General features: G+C 42.4%; 1 protein-coding gene across 1 annotated transcript in view; it reads right to left on the reverse strand.

Annotated features, from left to right (window-relative positions):
• The window catches only part of USH2A (usherin), a 646,790-nt gene that overhangs the window by 195,348 nt on the left and 425,740 nt on the right, over positions 1-25,702 (reverse strand). The window contains exons 40-41 of the mRNA XM_048504848.1: positions 25,120-25,702; positions 4,296-4,639 (exon numbers count right to left, since the gene is read on the reverse strand). The exon at positions 25,120-25,702 is cut by the window's right edge and continues 46 nt beyond it. Of these exons, the coding sequence (XP_048360805.1) occupies positions 4,296-4,639; positions 25,120-25,702 (927 nt within the window). The remainder of the gene's footprint in view (positions 1-4,295; positions 4,640-25,119) is intronic.

Consider the following 25,702-nt stretch of genomic DNA (forward strand, 5'->3'; position numbering starts at 1 on the left):
GCATTACATAACATGAAAGAAGACCAGAGGGCGCACTTAGGGGTTTCCACTTGCTCCCATCCTACGGACAGCAGTGGGGATACACAGGGCACTTCAGCACCCCCGGGGCAGTTTTGGTACCCATGACATCTCAGGGGGTTGACAGATCATCGCCGCCTACAGGCATTTCTGAGTTGAGTGCCCAGATCTTTAACTATTTGGCGAATACTTTTGCTAGGCTAGCCAACAGCTCTACAGCCAGTGGAGCGGCTGCCTCCTTTGCGGCCACAGTGATGGCCCCTGCTCAGTCAGCTAGGGAGCAAGAGGAAGAGGTTTCTACACAGGAAGATGAGGACACTAGCTCTTCAGCAGCCGAGGAGGCTAAGGAGCCCAGTGGCAGTCGTGACAAGAAGAACAGACATAAGGGATCCAGGCAGCGCTCTTACAGGCGCGGCTCAGAATCTCGGCATCGATCCTCTAGACGATGCTCCTCCTCCTCCTCGTCTAGTGAGTATTCATCAGACGAAGATTCTCCCAGGGGTGATCGCATGTTCTGGGAAGATGCAACAGCTATTCCCGCACTTCCACCTGGATTGAGTGAGCGAAGGGATCTCATCCTGGGTTTTCTGCAAGGGAAACCATCCCCCCCCCCCGCAGTCCCATTTAGTGGGGCCAAGCTCACCAAACACCCTCCAGGCAGGCATCTTACCCGAAAATTGAAGGACAGGGCCTTCAATGGGTATTTTGTAGATGTTTTCAAATTTGTTCACCCTGGGTCATCAAAAGCAGTCACAGGGTCCTCCTCATCAGCTGCCAAAACCAAGAAGGTTGACAGGAGTTTCGACAATTGGCTCCTGGGCTTCTGCGAGTATATGGCCCTGATTGTGGTGGCTTATCCCCTTAGGGCCTGGCACTTGGCGACCCACCATTGCAATGTGTTGAGGGCTTGCCTGATAGCAAGGGACTCAGCAGCCATCAGTTATGATGAGGAGTTCCGTAGGAATGCCTCCAGCTGCAGTGAGACCAGGTGGGATAAACTGAACCAAGAGGCGTGGACGATGTTCGTGCAGCCTTTTGCTTGGTCCCAAACCCCTTCGTTTATGAAAAGGCCCAATTATCGCAGGTACAGAGCCCGTTTAGTTTGTTGGGAGTTTAATATGGGGAGATGCAACAGGTCAAAATGCTGTTTTGAGCATGCATGCGAGCTTTGTTTTGGTACCCATGCCAAGACAGCATGTACCAGGGGCAAGAAATCACTACCCTTTCGAGGAGCCCGACCCATGGCTAATTCATCTTCCAGAGGCTGAGGTTCGGGCGCTGCCACACCAGGAACGCTTAAAAATTGGGAAACTCTAGCTTGCTCTCCCATCAACATTCAGACTCTACAATCTTTGTTGAAGAATTACCCCAACCAGCCCGCAGCTAAACTCTGGGAAGGATTTTCTACCCCTCCCCTGGCCAATCTCAGGGTTTTCCCCCTAGGGGTGGTGCCGAAGAAGGCGCCCGGGGAGTTTCGCCTCATCCACCGTTTATCCTACCCCAAAGGCTCTTCTGTTAACGACTGCATTGACCAGGAGCTCTGTTCGGTATGCTTCATTTGATCAAGGTGTTAACTTAATCAAGTCATGCGGGCCCGGGGCACTTTTAGCCAAGTGTGACATCCAGTCCGCTTTCCGGCTACTCCCTATACATCCTGAGGATTTTTGTTTACTGGGCATCAAGTTTAAAGAGCAATGGTTTATCGATAAAGCCATGCCCATGGGATGCTCCATTGCATGTGCCGTTTTTGAGGCCTTCAGAACCTTTTTAGAATGGGTGGCTAAGGGTAGGGCAGATAGTCCCCACATAACTCATTATTTAGATGACTTTCTTTTTGTGGGAAAAGCTGGCACACAGCAATGTGAGCACAGACTTAACTGCTTCCAGGCTTTAGTTGTGAAACTGGGCGTCCCTCTGGCTGCAGAAAAGACTGAAGGGCCATCTCAGTCGTTGATCTACCTTGGGATATTGCTAGACACCGAGAAAGGCACATCTAGCCTCCCACTAGATAAACTGTCAGCCATTAGAGATTTTCTCTTTATTTTAGCCAGAAAACCCAAATGCAAGCTTAAGGAGATTCAGAAGTTGCCGGGGCATCTAAATTTCGCTTGTTGGGTTGTTTCCGCAGCAGACCATTTTGCACTCAGGCCATGCGGGGAGTTTCCGCCCCTCATCACCACATCAGGTTGACCCAGGGCATCAAGGAAGATCTGGGAGTATGACAGGAATTTCTAAGTCACTTTTACGGGACTTCCCTTTGGCAAGAATGTATAACACCTGAGGCCGCATTACAGGTGCACTTCGATGCTTTGGGAAGTTTAGGCTTCGGGGTCTTTTTTAAAGGACAGTGGTGTGCCCAGCAGTGGCCCCATGACTGGGTGGACAGTGGCCTGGACAGAGACTTGACCTTTTTAGAGTTTTCCAGGACAATCTGTATAATCTTGATGCTTTAAAACATAGATTTATATTGGTTAACGTAAGACATAATATCATATGTACAATCATCTGTTGAAAGCAAATGGGGGTGGGGTGGGGTATATAGTTAGGGATAAGTTCCCATCTTTTGACCTGGGATGCAAAACTAAGGGAATTACTTGGATTGGTAAATTTTGTAAAATGAATGGAACTTACTTATACGTTGTCACTCAATATTGGGCCCCATATGCACTGACTACACAGGGAGCTGCACTGACTACACATTCATGGAGAATCTCTCACTAAAGTTGTAGGTGTGAGAGTAGCCTCTTGAATGCTCCTCTGAATGTGCAGCCTCATTTACATTAAAGGGGAAGTCCACACAGGCAGGAGTCTGCTATCCACAATGAAGTATTCATGCCAATTACAAATTTCTATAGTCAGGTAGCATCCCCACTGAAATTGTGACCTTAACAAGGATTACTTTTAGTCCATTAAGCTAGAAGGCTCTGGCTCAAAAACCTCAAGCATTCAGACAAACTTGATTGTGGGCCACTAGCTAGTATGATGGTTTCTCTTTTTAGAGATTTTATCCTTTCTAGAAACTAAATTTCAAAGTCAGTTTCATGAGAATAGTCTGCTGCTTGCACAACACAAGTAATGCTTCCAATTTATAAGTTTACCAACATCAACAAAACTGTCTTCTCTTTTTTTTCCAAAGGATTACTTGAAGAAGCGTTTCTAAGGCCTATCTGGCATCACTTGAATGTTGAATGAGCAGGAATTCTCCACTAGATATACCCAATATTCAGTGGTGGGATTCAGCAGGTTCACACCACTTGGGCAGAACCGATTGTTAAAATGCTGCTTGTAAACAACCAGTTGTTAAATTATTTGAATCTCACCACTGCCAATATTTGTTTGATTCTGGTAGCAGTGGTCAAAACGACTTTAAGGTAAGGTTAGCGGGTGGGGTCTAGAGATCTCTGGAAATTGCAAGTGATCTCTGGATGACAGAGATCAGTTGCCTTGAAGAAAATGTATATAGACTTTGGATTATAGACTCTATAGTATTTCACCCTCCCATCCTCAAACCCCACCTCTCTCAAGCTCAACCCCCAAACCTCCAGGACTTTTCCAATTTAGGCCCATTTTGCACAGACCAATAAACACGGGTTAAGGATGGAAAAAACCCGTTTTTGGGGGGAACTTTGCACAGATCCCGCCCCTAAAGTGAGTCTGTCCATGTTATTTCCCCCAAAGTGGGGTTTTCAAGAATTGTACTATCAGCAAGTCTTTTTAAAAATCCAGGGTTGCAGTCGCTGGTGTTTAATGGGCCAGGACAAGGGAGGCACCCTTTATTCCAAGGCCGGCGCTTTCCTTTAAAAAAAAAAGATTTTTCAATTGGACCTACATCCTGCATGTAGCCAAGATTGCAAAATGCAAAAGGATTATATTGTGGTATCTTGAGATGTCAGCATGACTGTGGGAGTTCATTTGTCCATGCCTGCGTAGCTGCGCATTGGTGGGAGATAAAAAAGATACACCTCTGTGCAAAGACGCAACAGCAACCCGCATTGTTTCCATGGATTTCAATCGCTGCCTACACAGATGCATGCGAACACGAAAACAGGAAAGCAGGATACTTTATCCCAACTGCAATCTGGCATACATTTGCGGTGCGGAAAGGGCCTTAGAGTTGGCAACCTTAATTTTCTCTCACTACTAATTATCTGATTCAGGAACCCTTCAAACCTTTTGCAGAAGTCAAGAATTCCCTGGCCGTGGCTTAATCATTTCTCTAAACAAAGAGAATGCTCATAGTATTCAGATAAAGTTACATATATTACTATGTGCCTTACCTTATGTTAGGTCCATTTGGCCTGGATGGTGGTTGCCAGGAAACAGCAATAAATGATTCACTAATTGGGGTAATAGACAATGGACTAATGCCTTGAGGAAGCATTGGGTGGGTAGTCATGTGGGTAGGGATACTCTCTGTACATCCGCCAATGTAGTTGTCACCTCCAGAGCAAGCTACTATGGTGACTGAGTAGTTTGTGAAAGGGATCAGATTGGTTATTATATGATTCATTGAAGATGACAGGTTGCTGGTAATGCTGGTAAGGGTGATTCGAGGATCTGGCATGCGAATCTCATAACTGAGTATTTCTCCATTCAGGATGAAAGGAGGCTTCCATGAAACCTGAAAAAAAGTAAAAAATCAAATATTTCCCCTATTTTAAACACAAAGAGTTGGGCAAAATAAATCTGACAGCTTTTACAGTACAATGTTCTATAAAGTGGTTTCCCCCCTCCCCCTCCCCCAGTAATTGCCACCATTCACTCTGAGGCTATATTTCACATTATGTGGTTGTATAAAGAAACGTGTCTCAAGGATCACAGTACATCACCTGCAGGTTACATATTATAGAATGTTCTCACAATCATACCACTTGTGCAAACCCATATGTCAAGGTTGTGTTTTCTCACAAAAGCTAACAGCAACCATATTTCCATCTAGAATATTTTACTGGAGAACATGATCACAAATGCTTCTGGAAATATAAGACTTTTTAAACTCAGGTAATAGGGCAATAGTGTAATGAAATAGTTCTAGAAAGATGGTTTGGTAAAACTAGTTATTTCATGAGGATAAGAGTCCTTTGAGTGAAGTGATTTCAAATTGTCTTCATGGAATAGCCATAATGCATAAATCAGCCAACTGTAGAACAGTGGTGCAGTCTAGGACTGGGGACAACTTTGATAAAACCACCACTCAACCTTAAGTTTGCTGTATAACCTTGAGCTAGCAGTCTAAGCCTAACATCTGACAAGGTTGCTGAGAAGATAAAATAGAAGGAGAATAACCTTTTATACTAAATTGGGCTCCTTAAAAGGACAGGATACAAATATGGTATATGGATTGTCATCTGGAATCTGTTATCTATGATGTAAAAGAACAAACACTTGGATAGATATCATAATACAGTGTTATTTATCCATATATAACATAGCAATATCTGATTAAAAGGAAAACACACACACACAAAGTTACTTCTGAGTTCAAAGTACAATAGCTATCTTGTGCATGTGTGCCATCACGTCACAGCTGACTTATGATGACCTCGTAGGGGTTTCAAGGCAAGAGATGCTCAGAATTGGTTTGCCATTGCCTGCCTTCACAAGCCTGGTAGTCCTTGGAGATCACCAATTGGAATTCTAATCAGGGCATACCCTGCTTAGTTTCTGAGATCTGACAAAATCAGGTTTGCTGGGCTGTCTAGGTCAGAAATAGTTATCTTAGTACAGCTCAAGTAGTTTTCTTGCTTGCTCTGTAAAACAAATTAAATGATTCCAGAACTAATTTTAGGAGATCTAAGTAACCCTTATTTTACATTCTCAGTGCTGAAGATTGCTAGATCAGAAATGTCACAATCCAACAAATGATGTCTATGTATACGAGGACACCAGGGATATTCACCTGGAAGCTCACCAAGGATAAACAACACAAGATCTTAAGGAATGGTGAAATTCTTATCCCATAATACTTGTATGGTGTTCAGAAGCAGAATTTTCCTTAAGAATGTTGAAGGCCTTTGATAAAAAGAACTTGGAACACCATTAAACAAACCAATGTTAACAGCGAAGCCTGAATCCAAAGAACATAAGCAGGCTTAGCAATGGAACTATGGAAACAATCTGAGTCTGGCAAAGCTTAAAAATTCCTGTTCAGGTTTCTGCCATGCATAGCACACAATAACATAAAGTAAGTGTTATAAACTCTACATGAAAACAAATCTAAACCTAGGGGGAGGCAGAAGTGAATCTATCCTAGTTATTTGCATTATCTTCATCCTCCCTTATGGAACAGTGTAAAATCATCCAAGCAAGGAAATGTTATGTTGTAATTTACAACATAAAAGAAAAGATATTTCTTCCCACAACACCCGCCATGCATTACATGCACAGCATTTGTGTAGAACCTTATATGGGTGGGATGTTGGCAGCTGATCACTTTTCTTGACAATCAGGTAAACATAAAAGTGGGAGGCAAGCAAGCAAGATTGAAGAAAACTGTAATGCATTTATGTTGACACTTGGGCAACATGACAGACTTTCAAAGCATCTACATAAATTATAAGAGTTCATGGTAGTGTGACTAGGAAGAACTTGCACAGCCATGAGGTTACTAGAAAAGGATGATAGTAAAATCATAAAAGAGCAGACGTGTGATTCCCTGTATTTTTTGAGTACTCTCAAAATGTGACTCTCCTCCCCTTTACAGGGATCCTGAAGGCAATCCCAATGCATAAACATTTGTTTTGGGTGGTTGTGTTGGGTTTTCCGGGCTGTGTGGCCGTGGTCTGGCAGATCTTGTTCCTAATGTTTCGCCTGCATCTGTGGCTGGCATCTTCAGAGGTGAATCACAAAGGGAAGTCTGTTGCACACTGTGTCCTGTGAGAAGGGAAAGTTTAGTGGGGTATATATCGTCCATGTCCCAGGGTGGGAAACCAATCAATAAGTGTTTGTATGGAACTTGTTATGCAAAGATGTGCTTGATAGTACTATATTACCGGTGGGGTTTATCAATCCAAAGAGTGATTCACATTTTCATGCTCTGCAGCAGTAGTAGTATTCACCTCTGAAGATGCCAGCCATTCCACCTGGATAATTTAGGGGTTTTTTCTAGCTAACTTTGCCTAGGTAAGTTATAACATAATGTTAGCTAGACGGATGACATGTGAGAATAATTTTTGGAGAAAAAAAATAACTATGACCAATGAATAGTGCTAGCTAGACTGAATATATATGGACATAATTAAAAATTACTAACTACAAATTCAAGCAGAATTGCTCATTTGCCAAAGGCAGGAAGACATCTGCAACTACTTTAGCTGTTGAATTTTTTTGAGATTAAAGAAAAATTGAAACACATGAAAACTCGTATCACATTTTTCATTCTATGTACTGGGTAGAATGACATAGTTTCTTGATGGAACCTTCTGTAGGTTAAGCAATTCATCACCTCCGCCAGTGATTGCCTCCCACTCCAGCATGGGGTCCTAGACAATTACTGAGGTTGCTCACAGGTAAGACCCTCCCATCCAGGACAGTCCTTTGTATAGGCCAGCTAGACTATGAAGGAACAGACCAAGATTCCATGTACAAGAATTGGGTCTTCATTGCATGAAGTAATTTAAAAGGAACAAACGTAAGTTTAGCAGGTTCTTTTAAATGCTACCAGAAAAACCGGTGCTTATTATTGCATCTGACCTTTATTTTCCTGTAAGGGACAGAATAGGAGAGGACCAGATTTTTCATTATTAAATGCCATTAAGGGAAGGAATTTACTGTGCTGCCCCTTTAGGAGGTTTCCTATTTTAGGTTCCTGCCTATTTGACTTTCATTTTCAACTGAGGTTTTCATGTGCCCTCAAAAACAGCTTCTGTAGTGCAGCCATCTTTAGCTGTATTTTCTACCCTGCATATCCCCTTGGCCAGAAATGGGTGCTAGGAGGGAGCACAAGAACAAGTCCACAGCACGGCTACCACAATTACCCTATGTGACCTTGCTTTCATGTTATCTCTTATGTAAGACTAGAGATTTCTTTTGTTTTTTTTAAACTGAACTTAGACTTGCTACTTATCCCTACTGGAAAGTTGATCCAAACCCAAGGATCAGGGAACTTCAGTGATATTCTGTCTAGCATATTTACTATCATAGCATATTATAGCATATTTACTAAATATTTCTCATTGTGCTTAAAGGTACTTATCACACAGGTAAGAGTATATAGGAGGTGAGTGGGCTAAGAAATGACAAATGCAGTTCAATGTAGCAAAATGTAAAGTGATGCACATAGGGGCAAAAAATCCATACTTCACATGCACGCTACAGGGGTCAGTGCTATCAGTCACAGACCAGGAAAGGGATTTGGGTGTCTTAGTTGATAGTTCCATGAGAATGTCAACTCAATGCGTGGCAGCTGTGAAAAAGGCAAACTCTATGCTGGGGATCATTAGGAAAGGAATTGATAATAAAACTGCAAAGATTGTCATGCCCTAATATAAAGCAGTGGTGCGACTGCACTTGGAGTACTGTGTTCAGTTCTGGTCACCACATCTCAAAAAGGATAACGAAGAGATAGAAAAAGTGCAAAGAAGAGCAATGAAGATGATTGAGGGACTGGAGTATCTTCCCTAAGAGGAGAGGCTGCAGTGTTTGGGGCTCTTTAGTTTGGAGAGGAGATGTCTGAGGGGGGATATGATTGAAGTCTATAAAATTATGCATGGGGTAGAAAATGTTGACAGAGAGAAATTTTTCTCTCTTTCTCACAATACTAGAACCAGGGGGCATTCATTGAAAATGCTGGGAGGAAGAATTAGGACTAATAAAAGGAAACATTTCTTCATGCAATGTGTGATTGGTGTTTGGAATATGCTGCTACAGGAGGTGGAAATGGCCACTAACCTGGATAGCTTTAAAAGGGGCTTGGACAGATTTATGGAGAAGTCAATCTGTGGCCGTGGTGGCGAACCTTTGGCACTCCAGATGTTATGGACTACAATTCCCATCAGCCCCTTCCAGCATGGCCAATCGCCACCATTCTATGGCTACCAATCTTGATCCTCCTTGATCTGAGATTGCAAATGCCTTAGCAGACCAGGGAGCAGCAGCAGCAGAAGGCCATTTCTTTCACATTCTGCATGTGAGCTCCCAAAGGCATCTGGTGGGCCACTGCAAGTAGCAGAGTGCTGGACTAGATGGACTCTAATCTGATCCAGCATGCTCTTTCTTATGTTCTTAAGCAATTTCTTTGGTGATGTTCAGAAGATTTCCCCTCCTCACCACTAACTGGTAAAAACAACCAGTTAAATATAAAGGCTAACAATTTCAAAAAACAACTGAACTGCTTTTTGTTCCTAGAGTTTTTTAAAAAGTCTTAATTTGTGACAACAAAGATGCTTGGCTTTTCTGCATCACTGTACAATTTTTATTTTCTTCTCTGTCTATATTCCAGCCCATGAAAACCTATGCTACAATACATTTGTTAGCTTCTAAAGTTATACCAGTATATGTTATTTTTGCTGCAACCCTTTGGAGTAGCTCACTAGATTTACCTACAACTTTGTCATGCCAATTAACCTCTTTTATCTGGCTTCATCAGATTTTGGAGAAATTTATTTTGTAAAACACAATGGCCTCAACATTTTTTTTCATCCTCTGGCAAGGACTACCAGAAACCATTAACAAGATGTATATTCTCCCTGTCTTTGTAGGCTTTGCCAAGTGTCCTGTGATGTCAAACCCCATTCATTAAAAAGGAGTATTAATGATTTGGTTACAGCAAAATGCTTTGCTATTTTCTAACATCTATAATAGAAGCTATTTTTATGATATATGAAAATGTCTTTTCTTACATATCCACTTCTATTAGGTAGCCACTTTTGGCCAGAGCCTTAAGGGGACCTGTTTAAAACAAAGCTTAATTAATCATACTACTGGAATATTTTGTAGTAATTCCATAGTTCTAAAGTAAAGGCGTAAGGTCCAGCAAGGAAGCTGTTCCTTGCCTATCAAAGAGCAAGTGATTGTAAGCCGGGAGAACATGTCACAGAATTGGCATTAGCAAGTAGTATTGGAGCATGGCAGCTTCCAGAGTGCCATTTGCTAAATTAAAAGAAAAAAGAAAGAAAAACAGGTTAGTCATTACTAAACCTTACTCCCCCAAAAATGTTTACCATGTTGTATAAATGACCATGCTTCTGGACTGCTCAAACAAACATTGTATAAGAGTGTGTTAGTTTATTCTAACAGATAAGTACCCATGCTGGATCTTCTGCACAGATAGGTTTTCCAAACCTCCAGACGGGACCTGGAGAACTCCCCGAATTACAACCAGAGTTGTTAACCTCCAGGTACTGGCTGGTGATCTCTCATGAGCCAAGGGAATATGTCACAGAATTGGCATTAGCAAGTAGAATGGAGCATGGTCACTTCAAGAGTGCCATTCTCTAAATCAACAATGTAGTTACTCACTGGAACTCCACCCATGGTATGCTCAAGTGTTTGGTGGAGCAGAAAGAAGCGCTCATCAATTTGTTATGAGAGACCAAGGCAGTACAGAGAGTCAGCTATCGTAACCAGGATGCCAATTCATTAAGTGCAACCAAGAAGCAGCTTATAAATACCTGGGCATTTTGCAGCTGGATAACATCAAGCATAGGCAAGTGAAGACTTTGGTCAGCAGAAAATAAGCCCAGAGGATTAGGAAAATTTTGAAATCTAAATTAAACAGCAGGAATACCATTAAGGCCATCAACTCCTAGCCATACCAGGCACACAGCAGGAATCATCAACTGGACACAGGCTGAGTTGGATGCATTGGATAGAAAAATTCGTAAGCTTATGACAATGTGCCATACCTTACACCCACACAGTGATGCTGATAGATTATACCTTCCCTGGACATCTGGTGGCAGATACTTACTGCAAGTAAAGCAAACAGTGGAGGAGGAGAAATATGTGCTTGCCGATTATGTGAATGAAAGTCAAGAACAGGCATTGATTGAGGTGAAGAACAGACATTTGCTGAAGACCCAGAAAACCAAACAAGAATACAGAAAAATTGTGATTAAAATGAGGACTGAAAGCTGACGCAACAAAGCATTGCACGGCCAATTTCTGGAGAAGATCAAGGACAAAGTGGATAATGAAAAGACCTGGCTGTGGTTAACAACTGGAACTCTGAAAAAGGAAACAAATCACTGATTTTAGCTACTCAAGAGCAAGCAATTAGAACAAATTCGATCAAGGTCAGAATAGAAAAATCCTCGGATGATGCAAAGTGCAGATTGTGCAAAGAAGCTGATGAAACTGTAGATCATGTCCTCAGTTGTTGCAAAAAATATCACCCAGACTGAGTACAAACAGAGACATAACTCAGTGGCCAAGATGAGCCACTGGAATTTATGCAAGAATTACAACATAAGATCAACTAAAAACTGGTGGGAACATTGTCCAGAGAAAGTAATGGAAAATGAGAAGGTCAGGATTTTGTGGGATTTTCAAATCCAAATGGACAAAGTGTTGGCACATAATCCACTGGACATAACAGTGATTGAGAACCAGAAACTGACCATCATTGACATAGCAGTACCTGGTGGCAGCAGGGTCGTTGAAAAAGAACATGAGACGGTCACTAAATACTACAATTTGAAAATCAAGCTTCAGCAACTATGGCAAAAAACAGCTGAGGTCATCCCAGTGGCTGTTTTTACACAAGCCAATTACACTGGGGTTGAGCCAGGATCATATATACCTGGGCTTTTTCATTTTGGTTCCTCCCTTTGCCCAGCTCCCCACTTCTGCCCAGGAGCAGAGTTGAAATGCTGTGGTTTTCCCCACACAAGCTGGATTTCTGTATTTACTTTGGAAGCATGTCTGAGCATACCCAGTGTCCCATGTTCTAATTGGCTGTTGCTTTTGAGTGGCAGCTGGAAGCACCTGTGAACTTGCCCAGCATCCCACGTTCTTATTGGCTGTTGTTTTTGAGTAGCAGCTTGAATGGATGTCAAGCGAGGAGATCAAGTGGCTGGATGGGAAAAATAAACTGGTCCTAATTGTTTTTTTCATGGTACAGGTACAAGCACTGGGATTTTAAAAAAGAACCTCCAAATTGGCAATTTTTGAAAATCCTGGGCTAAGGTAAATATCATGGGGCAAAACTGGGGCAGACCCTGCGCAGATTCGGGAACCATGCGGAATTCTCAGTTGTACAGGGATATTTTCTGTGCTCACGCTGGTATACCTTGATCATGCAAAAATGGCCCGAAAATGCTAGGGAAGCACTTGAAACATCTTCAAATCAAAAAAATCAACATCTGTCAGATTCAGAAGGAAGCCCTGCTGGGATCCACACAAATACTGCTGATATATTACAATTTCCTAGGCTTCTGGGTGAGGCTTGAATTGTAATGAAAGGCCAGGCCAACAATCAGCTAAAGAACTGGCAGATGTGAAATCAACCATAATAATAATAATGACAGACCACGATTTGGAAGATCCAGGTTCAAATTCTCACTCTGCCATGAATGCTCACTGGGTTATCTTGAGCCAGTTACATACTCTCAGTCTTATCTACCTCACAGGGTTATTGTGAAGATAAAATGGGTGAGACGAGAATAGTGTAAGCCACTTTGCATCCTAGTTGGGGACATAATGTGGTCCCTACCAGGCATTGTTTCCAGGCATTCCAAAGCATACCTCTGGAATGTCTAAATTATATCAATGCATGTACTGCAGTCACAAGATTTTTTTCTTTTTTTGTTCCAGGAAAAGCAAAGCTAATGAAAGATGCTCCTGGCCATCCTTGCCTTCTGCTTATCCAACAGGAGGCCTGGGTACAGCAGCTATGAGCCTGCTCCTTTGTGTACTGGGGGATGGGGTTCGTGCAAGCCTGTGCAGAACAGGAGACATCTCAATTACTTTCAGTGAGTCCTATGTTGAACCAATGCTACAGAACACAAAATCATTCAGATTGGTTTTATGCCTAAATAAGTCAACATCAATTTGTTATTCTATATCATAAATTCTGCTTTTTCGAGTTTAGGTAAATATTGGGACTCAAAGTTTAGGGACTAGCTGCAATGACACTGAAACTTCTATCGATTTGTATCTCTATTTTGGTATGAAAGTAATTTTCACCCCCACAGTGCCCTTCCAGCACCTTCAGCCGCAACCTGCAACAACAGCTCTCACAAGGGTACAAACTAATTAAAGTCTCACATTGGCCTGTCCCTGAAGCAACTGCTTATTTACTAGCCAGCACATAAGAATCATTATTGTACATATTAACATGATGAGCATGTGACATGGCACAAAGAGGGTCCCACTTCTTCTCAGCTCTAGACAGATGCCCAATATTTATAAAGATTCTGTAGCTACACAGGACATACTAGAGCGTCTGCACAGTTCACTTGGGATTTGCACTTAGTCTAGTGCTATCAAATTAAAGTCATTTTCAGAACAAACATGAAGTGGCATATAGTCCTAAATACTCCCTATCAAGGAAAGGCATAAACTCTTTTGGACTTACTGGAAACATTCCCTCCCCCCATTCTAAATATGCAATACCAATACAAATTCTAAATATGCAATACCAATACAAAACTCATCTCCCACTTGTCTAGCAAGGACAAATTTGTTGGGGAAGTGGAATCTGGGGAAAATTAGATTCTAAATCCCTCATTTCAAAAATCTTATTTCATCACTAGCGGGGCCTGGCCACGTGTTGCTGTGGCAATTGTTCTTCTCATCACAGTCCGCAACTCACACAGATGTCCATGCAGGTCCAATGATCCCCAGCATAGCCTTTTGGGAGCAGCAGTGGCGTAGTGGCTAAGAGCAGGTGCACTCTGATCTAGAGGAACAGGGTTTGATTCCCAGCTCTGCAGCTTGAGTTGTGGAGGCTTAACTGGGGAATTCAGATTAGCCTGTGCACTCCCACACACACCAGCTGTGTGACCTTGGGATAGTCACAGATTTTCGGAGCTCTCTCAGCCCCACCCACCTCACAGGGTGTTTGTTTTGAGGGGTGAAGGGCAAGGAGGTTGTAAGCCCCTTTGAGTCTCCTACAGGAGAGAAAGGGGGGATATAAATCCAAACTGGTGGTGGTGGTGGTGGTGGTGGTGGTGGTGCTGCTGCTGCTGCTGCTGCTGCTGCTTCTTCTTTTGGGGTGGTCAAATGGAATCCCTCTTTCCCTTTTCAATTCACATTATTATATGGTGCTGGCTTGGTTTTTAGTATAAGGTAACCTTTTCCATCCCACAACAGAACTGTCCAGAGTGCGAATCCCGCTGTCCATGAGGCTGGTTGACACGCACAGTCCTGGCGTGGGTAAGGCAGAGCTGGGGCAAAAAGGCTATTCCAGTCAGGCAGCAGAGGCAGGGTGGTAAGGCGCTCAGATCGAGGCCAGCTCCCTGAGTTTTTAAAGGGCCACATGCAGAAGAAGCGGAGCCAGTAGTGTTGGTTCGCCCCCACCCCGCGGATTGTCTTAGAAGAATAAAGAGCAAACTCCAGCCTCGCTTTTAGTAAAAGAGAGCTGTGGTGGGAATATGGGGTGAAGAAGTGGGTAAGTGGTGGTTGGATGTGAGGGAGAGCAGAGTGAGATGTGTGAGGATGAGCTGGATGTGTATTGTGTGGTAGCAGTGGGTGAGGTACAGAGAGTGAAAGGATTACCTGCGTGTGAGGGGGGGGGGACCCCACCTGACGCCCCTCACATGTAGCCCAAGAAGTGTGTATGTGTTTCACTTCCACCTCGTATTACCCTTAACAGCATTACTCTATTTACTGTTTTCACTGCCTCATCTCTGCCCCTTCTGCCAATCGAACATTCTAAGCCCCTCATACCAAGCCCCTCAGGGCCTCAGAACATGCTGCACGAACATTCTAAGGATGACAGTTAAACACAGCCAGCTTCATGGCCTGTTGCGCCAGGAAAAAGACGTTTTACCTGGCTCAGGTATGGACTTTCGGCGATTTGAAGGTCCAATTACCTGCCCAGAACAGGGAGGAACGCCATGTGAAAATTTGGGGGCGATCCGTCCAGCCGTTTCAGCATTAGGGTGTGACTAACAAAGTCACTATTAGCTTTTTCTATATATAGATTATTGAAATGAGACTGAGAATGCACTAGTCAGCATTGTAATGTTATCATTTGTTCTGGAGCATTCACTACAATACACAAAGTATTTTATCCATCCTTCTGTCCTGTTGTGGAATATGTCACTATAATTCAGGTGACACATCTTAGACTTGAGCACAAATCCTGATCCTTCTCGCAAGCCATAAGGGTTTTTTTAACATAGAGAGAGGGCAATGAAATAATAAATGAGTAAATGTCCCACTCATAGCATCTCATGCCCTTCAGGATATATGCAGGATGAATCAGCTGTTGTGAAGCCAGAACAGGTGTTAGCCAGATGTGCTGATAGATCCACTCTGCAATTGTTTTTAATGTAGAAAGTATAATGCCTGTGAGAAAAATCTCTTGATGCTGCTTTTCAAAAAACACTTAACAGCAGCATCTGTATCCAAGCAGAATTCTTATCCCCTCCAGGATCCCAATCCACGGTTTGTCCAACACCTTTTACACCTGTGACATATGGTGCTCAAGCACAGCAGGGTCTTAGGCATATGTACATCTTGCCTTCTATTTCCCTGCCTCCATAGGAAGCATGAATGCTATCTAATAATGATTACATCAGTACCAAAATAGCCTGGCTGCTGTAGAAGTATCAAAAAGGTTTTGTAATGAGAATACTTCCAGGTTTCATAGTGCCTCATGCTTATTATCTTCTTGTAATCCTCATAGCACCATGGCAAGGTAGGTCAATATTATTTTTTAATTTAATTTATTAAATTTATATCCCACTAATTTCCACCCAGGATCAGATTCTAGGCAGCTCACAAATGTTCAAAACATAATAACAATAAAACAATATAATAATTTTTCTAAAATCTAACACTGAAGTTGCTGATGGCAAGTAAAATACAACATTCTGTATAGCCTATTATACTATATATCTCCCCAACCTCAGCAGCTCTCCTACTTGTGAGCTTAAACTTTCCAGTATCATCAGAGAAGAAAAAATAGTTTCCTCTCTCAATTTTCTCCACCCCATGCCATTTTTATAATTTCTCCCCCTCCTGGTCTTCTCCCACCCCAAACTGAACTGACAAGGCCCAGACTGTTTAGACTTTCCTCATAGAAAAGGTGCTCTAACCTTTAAACATCTTGGTTGTTCTTTTCTCTGGTTTGTCCAACTCAACAATATCTTTTTAAAGATATAGCAACAAGTGTTTCAAATGAGGCTGTTCTTCATTTACCACACTGTCACCCACTCAACCAATTTGGAAAGGTCCTTCTGAAACTCTTCGCAATCAGCTTTGGGCCTCACTATCTGGAATAATTCACTATCATCTGCAAACTTGATCAACATATATGGCTCATCACTAATTCCACAGTTTGCTTAAGAACTGAGCACCAGTCCCAGCATGAACAACAATTGCCACAGTGTTTAGCAGGGTTCTGCATGATGCAGCACAGAATAGCAAACAAACAGAATCCATTGCTCATACAGAATCAAATCAAAGCACTTTCAAGCCAGTGTGATTGACTACTCTTTGAAAATACAGATCCATAAGTGCCATTCACTTCAATAGAATGATCTTTGTGTACTTTGGCTGACTGAAAAACATTCCTGTCAGTTCCCTATATGTGGAGTTTTCTGTTTTATGATCTATCTGAAATCTAACTTAGATATCCAGCTAAAAGAAAAATAACCGGTTTAGAAGATTCCTAAATATTACTCTTGTTAATTTTCCACTCTGGATTTGACATTTTTTATTCAAAATTTAATTAATTAATTAACACCATAACTATAAATGAATGCCAAATACTTGAATTTATTAGATTAGGGTTACAACTTTTAACTTCAGAGGTTAGGCACTAATGTATACATTAAAGTACTACTACATATGAAGGTTTCCACCACACCAGATAGATAACTACTACTGTCACCTCTGACATTATGGAAAAGTCAGGGAAAGTTAGTGACTAGATGCATGGCAAAGGTATGATAAGCATTGCCAAACCTAAGCAGGAGGGTTGCCTGCTGCTCAGTACAGGAATTCTGTATGCAGATCTCCACAGCTGATCAATATAGTTTACTTCTACATAGCACCCTACTGTGCATGTAAAGCTAAATCATGCACAGGACTCGGTTCTATATTTGACTTGCCCTTGTGAGACATACAACCCAATCTGGGAGGTGGCGGGGGGGGATGGTAGAATGGCAGCCAGGAACAGCACTGCAGAGGCAATCAGTGGCATGGGCACCAGAGGAGAAAATCCTTTTGCCTTCCAGAAAAGCTTATTTTCAGAAATGACTTATGTCATCCTTTCTGGTGGTGTTAAGTCTGCGCCACAATAAGTGGGAGTTTCCAGAGCAAAACTCCACTGGAAGCCAACTAAAATCAGTTTCACTCTGAGAATGCCCCCCAAATGCCTTACACCATGCCATAATAGGCCCCAATGGTGCAGAAGTGATGACATCGAGGAAACCTTTCAGATTTGGGTGAGGTAAGTACTCTGTGCCAGTGTCCGTGCTGGCAACATGCAGGCATCACACTGCTTCCAGTGCAGCTTCATACCCCCACACACCCTACCCCTGTTGGATTTTTTTAAAAATTGAGAAGTACTTCAAGTACTTGGTTTCTTTCAACCCAGACTGCTTATATTTCTAACTAATAATAAGGGAAAAGAAGACATTTAGTGTGGTTTTGAAGTGAGTTTTTTGAAAACTTGACTCCTCATCCCACTCAACTTCCACACTTTTGAAAGCACAAAGTAAAAAACAATCTTAGTTTTTCTGAGTAACATCAAATCAGATTAATCGGAAAATGACTAATTTCAAACATTCTAATAATGTTCTTTATTTAAAAGAACCCGTTTCATATAATTACTTGACTCTTAAATGGGATAACTGTAATCATCCTTCTGTGTACTCTCCAACAAGTCTAAGTATTTCTTAATTTATAGTAAAAATGTGATCATTGATAAAACAAGAAGGTATTAATGTAACTTGCTTAATGATGTACAAGCACTCCTATGCTGATCTATAACTGCAGTGATTATAGTTCTCAGACCTGTATACTGATGTTCCTAATTTTGTAATAAATGTGATGGTTAACAGTTCTCCTATACCCAGTCTTGGCAAGTAAATATTCTGCTCATGAACCCTGACCTATAATTATTAAATATGATACTAACAATTGCAGCCACAGGTTTTGCTCACTTGGGCATGTATGTGGGTATAATTTACAATTCATAGAACCTGCACCATTTCCACCCTTATCAGTATTTCAGATTGTGGTTCTAAATATTATCACTCAATTTGTTTTACATCCATAACCACAAACTCTTGTATATAGGTTGAGAATCCAGGCATACAAATATGCAAATGAAATAACCATATCAATAATGGCAACAATAATTTTTGTGGATGATCTCCAGCCTCATGCAAATGTCCTTTGCTTTGTGCTCTAGCGAGCAAACTACTGTACCAATGCCTTTTGGCATTAGTACAAGACTGAATCCATGGAAGCATGTGCATGTTTACACAAAAGAGGCTTCTAAGCTACAAAAATCCCTCTTGTTTGGTTACACTAATTTCCCTTGAATGAAGTTTGTATGCCAGCCAAAACAATGGTAGTTATCCTGTCCTCTGGAGTTCATTCCCAAATGAATGATGTGAATAATTGAAAAATTTCCTAGGTAGTCCTCTAAGACCGTTCTTTCCTTTCTCAGTCAATTTATGCATCGATTTCAGGTTTGTCGGAGACCAAAAACTGAAGAGATATTTTGAAACTCATATGAAAACACACAGCATTTATAGCTCATAACTATTTGCATCGTAAGGCAAAAGATTTGTACAATCTGAAGAGAAACTAGGGTATATTTGCATTGTAATAAAGTTGAATTGTAATAAAGTTTAGTATGAAGCACCCTTTCCCAAATGTTTAAACTTTATGGTCTAGAAATGTTTTTCAGATGTATGAGAGATCTGGAAACATTTCAGAATAACTGAGAAAAATATTAGAAATAGGCAAGGAGAACTGATGCTTTACTTACAAGTTAGCCAGTACAGCTAGTAAACTATTGCTAGAGGATAGGTGGCTTTAAATATTTGGGAAAGGGGCCTGCGTATGATGGGCTTGTAGATATTTCCAGTAGACCAAAGAGGGCCATCTCTGAGTGTAGACTAGAAAAGTGCATTTTCCAACTCGGGGAAAACCTGAAAACTGGGTCAGATGTAGTGTGATGTAGTGGTCAGAATATTGGGTAGGATCTGGGAGATCCAGGTTTGAATTTCTACTCTGTCATGGAAGCTTGCCTGCTGACCTTGGGCCAGTCAGCAGGGACAGAAAATGGCACCTGAGGCAAGCAGTGAAATTGGGCCACCCCCAACATCCGACACAATTGTATAATTGCACAATTGCAATAATTTAAAGCACAGAAAAGCAATAATTAACCCCCACCCCGCAACAAGGTCTGATTAAGAACTAACTCAGGAATGGCACATCATCCCAATAAACAGTAAAAAAATCAATCTAAGTAGCAGAAGTTGTGTTAAATAAAAGAAGATAAGAGTCAATTCTAAAGGGACCAGTTTCAATAAAGCTTAGGTATCCCTCATGTGGAAAGGATGGTTGGAACTGCAGTTGCGCCAAAGCTTTAAAAAAAAGATATAAATCAGGTCTGGTAAAAGAATGCAAAAAACATGGAAATCACAAGAATGCAATTGCTGGGCAGTGACAATGGAAGAAACTTTAATTGCCATTTTTCTGTTTTCAGTGGAACTGATTGATGATTATTTTTTATTATAATGATTTTATAATTTTGGTGCTTTTTGGCATCCCATCCTCAGTGTAGCAGAATATTCAGGAATGATTTTTCAAGCCCAGTGCCCTGGCTACAGGTTTACAATCCAAACATTAAGGAGGAACAAGGAAAAAAATAAAACTGAAGAAAGGTCCACTTTCTGTCAGAACAGCTGCCCTGGGTCAGAAAATAGTTCTCTAGCCCTGCATCTTGTTTCCTACAGTGGGCAACCTGATGCCAACAAGCAGTGCCCCTAGCACTGATGTTTAGAGACATACTGTTTCTAAACATGGAGGTTCTTTGAAACCTTTGAAAGGCCCCTTCTTCTTTCAAAGCCAGTTAAACTAGTCTATACAATGTGCATTTCTACATTTTACTTTCATAGCAGCCCTGTGAGGTAGACAATGCTAAGAAAAAGTGACTGGATTCATGACAGAATGGAGAAAAGACCCTCTGAAAGACAGTGAGGACTGAGAGATTGGTGAGCAGGGAGGACTGTTTGTGTCATGTCACTGAGATATCACCTGGCACGCTGCACCTGGTACTATGGGGAGGGGGTTGATATAGTGACTAGTTGCCCTGCTCCCTATGAATGCACCCTCTTCTCCTTTAAAGCCTTCCAATTTGGTGTCTGTGCCCACTCCGAGTGGCAACAAGGTCCACAGATTGACTCTGCACTTCTCGTAGGAGCCCTGGTCTGGGTCCCTTCTGAATCTCCCTCAGGGGGCAGGATGATTGGGGAACTTCTCCCTGTCTGTGCTCTTAAGGTCAGGAATCATTTTGGAAACCTTTCTCATGCTCCCCTCCAACTTACTTTCTTTCTGAACTCAATGGCCCTCGGCATTTGAAGCCCTGGAGGGCCCTTGCACAGATCCACCTGTTCCTGGAGTGTCCTTCCAGTGCCCCCAACAGGGCTCTGCATGCACCCAAGATTATCCTACTGCAAAGCGATGTGCCAGAGCCCTCTGCACACCCTGCCTGGGGTGTATTATTATTATTATTATTATTATTATTATTATTATTATTATTATTATTATTATTATTATTATTGATACAAAACAGTTATACACAGCAAACAAGATCAATATGCTGGATTTTGTATTACATCACACGTCGGACACTTCCCAAGCATCTAGGACTGTGTGATGTATCGACGAATAATGCGTGCAGAGCCGAGTAGGGTGGCCTTTTGCAGCTGACATATGGTGATTTTGTCAGCGCCAATTGTTTTTAAGTGCCGTTCAAGATCTTTAGGCACTGCACCCAGTGTGCCGATCACCACTGGGACCACCTGTACTGGTTTGTGCCAGAGTCTTTGTAGTTCAATCCTTAAATCCTCGTATCGTGTAAGTTTTCCCAGTTGCTTCTCATCAATCCTGCTGTCACCAGGAATGGCCACATCAACTATCCACACTTTCTTTTTTCCCACAATCGTGAGGTCAGGAGTATTGTGTTCCAAAACTTTGTCAGTCTGAATTCGGAAGTCCCAGAGTAGTTTTACGTGTTCATTTTCAGTGACCTTTTCAGGTTTGTGATTCCACCAGTTCTTTGTCACAGGCAGATGGTAGTTGTGGCACAATTAATAATAATAATAATAATAATAATAATAATAATAATAATTATTATTATTATTATTATTATTATTATTATTATTATTATTATTATTATTTTATTAGACTTAATAAACCGCCCAACCCCCAAAGGGGACTGGGAATCAGCAAGAGAGGAGCTTTTGCTGGGCAAAAAGATGAGACAGAATCACTATGCAGCTACTCCTCTGAGGGAAGTGCTGTTGTCAGCACAGCAGAGACATATGGCCTATAGGGACATGGGATCACCATGTCCCCAGACACATACTACCAAGCCCTGCCACCTGCCTCCCTGCACAGAGGTCAGAAGGGTGGGGCTTAGAACTGCCAATCCATGCCACTGAACTCATGCAGAGCTGGGGGGTGCCCGGAAAAGGGGTTGTCTCCGAACGCCATACCCCGCCCCCAATTCACCTCTGGTTGTCAGGGAGATAGCCTGAAACCATGAATGAGCCCCACCATGGGGGCACAGAAGGAGGAGGCTGCAGGCAGTACAGTGCAGTTCCTCACTCCTGGAGGAAGGGGAGAGGGGGCAGCTGCAAGTACCCCCATATGGCATATGCAGGTGGTCCCCAGAATGTCTTCCCCCTCTGTCCCCCCATGCACATCTGCCAGCCACACATACTCAGCATAATTTCACAGAGTTATTGAGTGAACAAAAAGGAGGAGAGGAGAACCAAGTAAGTTGCTTGGTGTCCCTACTGGAGAGCAAGGTATAGTATAAATGAAGCAAATAAAGGTGAACCCAAAACTGCAGCAGGCAGAAGGCTGTGGAGGAAAAGGCTGAAGGGACAGATTTCTAACAATTATGTCTGGCCTAGCCAATCCAGAGGTTTTATATGGCTTGAAAATATTAGGAACCAAGGGTGCTCCTGAAGAGAACCTTGATACATGATGTAGGATAAGAACAATCTATAGTACTTCCTTAGGCTAAATTCCTGATTTTGACCCAGACATTCCTTCCTAATAAAATCTCTAAAATCCCTAGTACATCTTAAATTCCCTGGGTCTAAACTGGGCCTAAATTGACTCTTGGTCAACAGGAGGTTTGAAGAAGAGGATACTCTAAGGGCTATGTCTCGAATGAGTATGTAGTATAATTGGGGTCTCATCAGGCACGTAGGTACAGATTTTTTATGGGGGGTTCAGGAACCACACCCCCACCCACCCCTGGGGGCGGGGCCATGCCTTCCCAAGCCCTGCCCCTGGCCTCAGTGCTTATAATAGCAGCTCTCCAGAGGCCAGGGACAGCAGATTCCCCTACCCCACCCTCCCATGCCCCCCACCACCAACTGGGCTCCCAGTCGGCAGCCCCTTCTGCCCTCCTCTCTAGGCAGTGGCGTGGCTAGGGAAAATGGAGCACGGTGCAAAATCTGAGTTTTGTGCACCCCCCCCCCAGGCAGCCACTGTGATGCTGTAATCCACCCCAAACAGCATCACTTTCAATGGTGTTTAAACTGGGGAGCCCAGATTCTCCTTTTAAATCTACCTTAAAGGGAGAATCTGGGGTCCCCAGTTAAAACAACATTGAAAGTGATGCTGTTTTGGGGTGGATTCTCCCCCACCCTGAAACAGCATCACTTTCAATGTTTAAACTGGGGACCCCAGATTCTCACTTTAAATCCATGCCGAAGGGGGTGGATTTAAAAGGAGAATCTGGGGAAATCTGGGGGGTGCCTGCTGTCAGGGGTGCAATTGTTAAGCTAGCAGCACCAAACTTTCAGAGTACCTTTAGGAGACTCTCCTAATGATACCACCCAGGTTTGGTGAAGTTTGGTTCAGGGGGTTCAAAGTTATGGACCCTCAAAGGTGTAGTTCCCCCATCTTCTAATCTATTAGCTCCCTTTGGAAACAATGGGGGATGGGGCACCCCTTTTGGGATTCCATAGCTTTGGACTTCCTGGACCAAACTTCACAAAACCTGGGTAGAATCATCAGGAGAATCTCCCAAAAAATCCCTGAAATTTTGGTGCTTCTAGCTTAAAAACTGCGCACCCTGCAGGTCAAAAACAAAAAAACACTGAAAAATACAAAAAACTCCACAAACAGGGGGCGGAGCTTCAGACATTCAATGGGGGTTTGTACCCAAGAACCTCCCTTTACCTACATCCTTGGGTCTCATATAAATAAGGATCAGTGGAGAAGGGATCCTAGATCAATTCTGCACAGCAAATGTATAATGGGTTACAGTCATGATAAAGGAACTTGTTTCCCTGTTTTCCCGTTCACATGCATTCCATGTAGGCAGTGACTGGAGGCCACAAAAACAATCCAGGTTGCTTTTGTACCTTTGCATGGAGATGCTTCTCTCTTTAAAAAAAATTTCTGGCAAAACATGCGTAGCTATGCAGGCATGCAGAAATGAACCCCCACAGCTACGCCAATTGTCCCACAATACAACCGGCTGCACCTGTGTAGCTATGCACGTGCAACTTGGGGCAGGCTTGTTTTGGGGCAGGGCCTGTGTTAATGGGTTATATAACGTCCTGCACCTGTTATATTTGCCCTGTGTGGAATCAGTCTTAGTGATGTTGGTACACTTGTCTGTGGCAATCGATAATCAGCCCATGTTGTAATGGGGTGGAGGAAAACTCTGAAGCATGGTTCAGAAAAAACTTTGGGGCACCCTTTTGATGACCCACACATAATTAAATTAAACATTAAACAAAACCCGCAAAGGGCAGAAGCCTGGGTATGGTGTCAGGTAGTCTGAGATCAAGTCAACACAGGAAACTAAGATAAGGATTGGATGACAGTGAGTTAAAAGGGGGGGGGGGCAGGGAAACAGATTTTAATACTTCAGGAGCAGGAAGCAGATCACATCTATGAATGCTCCTTTACAAAAACAATCTCATGTAAGAAGAAAAGTAGTTCTAAAAACTAGATTCCAGTCCAGTCACTCTTCAAAACCAACAAGATTTTTAAGGGTATTTTTTTTCTTATTTGTATAGCTTTTTTTGTGGTGGAAGCACTCAAAAATTGTTCCTTACCCAGCTACAACCTGAACTGAAATAGTCCTCATGAGACAATGGCCATTTCCACACAAATCCTCAAAAACATTTGCAAAATATTTTCTACCCTCCTCTCCCATTTATCCGCACTCACCCCCTCTAAATTATTCCTGGCCTCCATTTTGTGGTTATTCCATTATTTTTCCCCCAGATCTGTAGATTTGAGGCTACAAAGCTTTAAAGTCTCATGCTGCAAAACATGACCCCCCCCCCAATTTTTTTTAAAAAAACCCTGCCATAAATACAGTGCAAGATGCCTGGCACAAGCTCAGAAAATAGCGCCAACAAGAAAGTCCGGGGAGTGGAAAACAGTGTGGGAAATATTTTAAAGAGATCCATACAAGTGAAAACACTTCCATAAAAGAATCGCTAAAATGAAAACATTTCCAGAAAAGAATAGCTAACGAAGATTAATTTAAAGCATTTTCATGCTGAAAATAAAATGTATTGGGGGAAAATCCATGCAGAACTCCGCAGAGGAAATATTTCATTTCATTTCCTGCCTGAAACCATTTTATTTTGGTTGTGCAGGCAGCACTAATGCCTGCAGAGTAATTAAATCTTTCACTTGGTCCTGAACACTGGTAATTTCAGGGAAAATATAAACTAGCATGAATTAAAACAAAGCCAAGCAAACCTGTGCCATATCTGGTCCTAATGCTTCCACCACAGGAGGCTGGACACCTGCAGGTCTTGAGGGTTTGGTGGTAATTTCTGCCCAAGCACTGCTGTTAACGGCCCCATTAAGAGTACTTGCCAATATTCTGTACTCATACTTCTTCCAAGGGCTAAGAGAGGGACTTTTGTCAAGGTATCTTGCAGAATGGTTGAAAGGCAATGAGGCAACAGTGGATATTTGTTCTGTTCCTTTTGCTCTTCGCTCTATTGTATAGTTTTCCACCAGTCCATTTGGATGAAGTGGAGGCTGCCATGATACTAGCACAGATGTTGGTGTGTCAGAATATAGCACTGGAGCAAGGATGCCTTCAGGTGCATCTGGAAGAGTCTGTATGGGCGGGCTCTCGGGAGAAACGGAACATCCTTTTGAGGTGCAGCCTTCTACTTGAAACTGGTAGACTGTGTAAGGATGCAAATTATGCACAGTGCATTTAGACCTGTTGCCCGGAACGGTAGTATGCAGCTGGCCATTTTGGTAAATGTTGTAGTGGGTTATAATGCCATTTGGTTTTGATGGATGCTGCCATGATATTGTTGCAGTT

This window comes from Sphaerodactylus townsendi, linkage group LG01 (genome assembly GCF_021028975.2).
Source record: "Sphaerodactylus townsendi isolate TG3544 linkage group LG01, MPM_Stown_v2.3, whole genome shotgun sequence".
NCBI classification, from domain to species: Eukaryota; Metazoa; Chordata; class Lepidosauria; order Squamata; family Sphaerodactylidae; genus Sphaerodactylus; species Sphaerodactylus townsendi.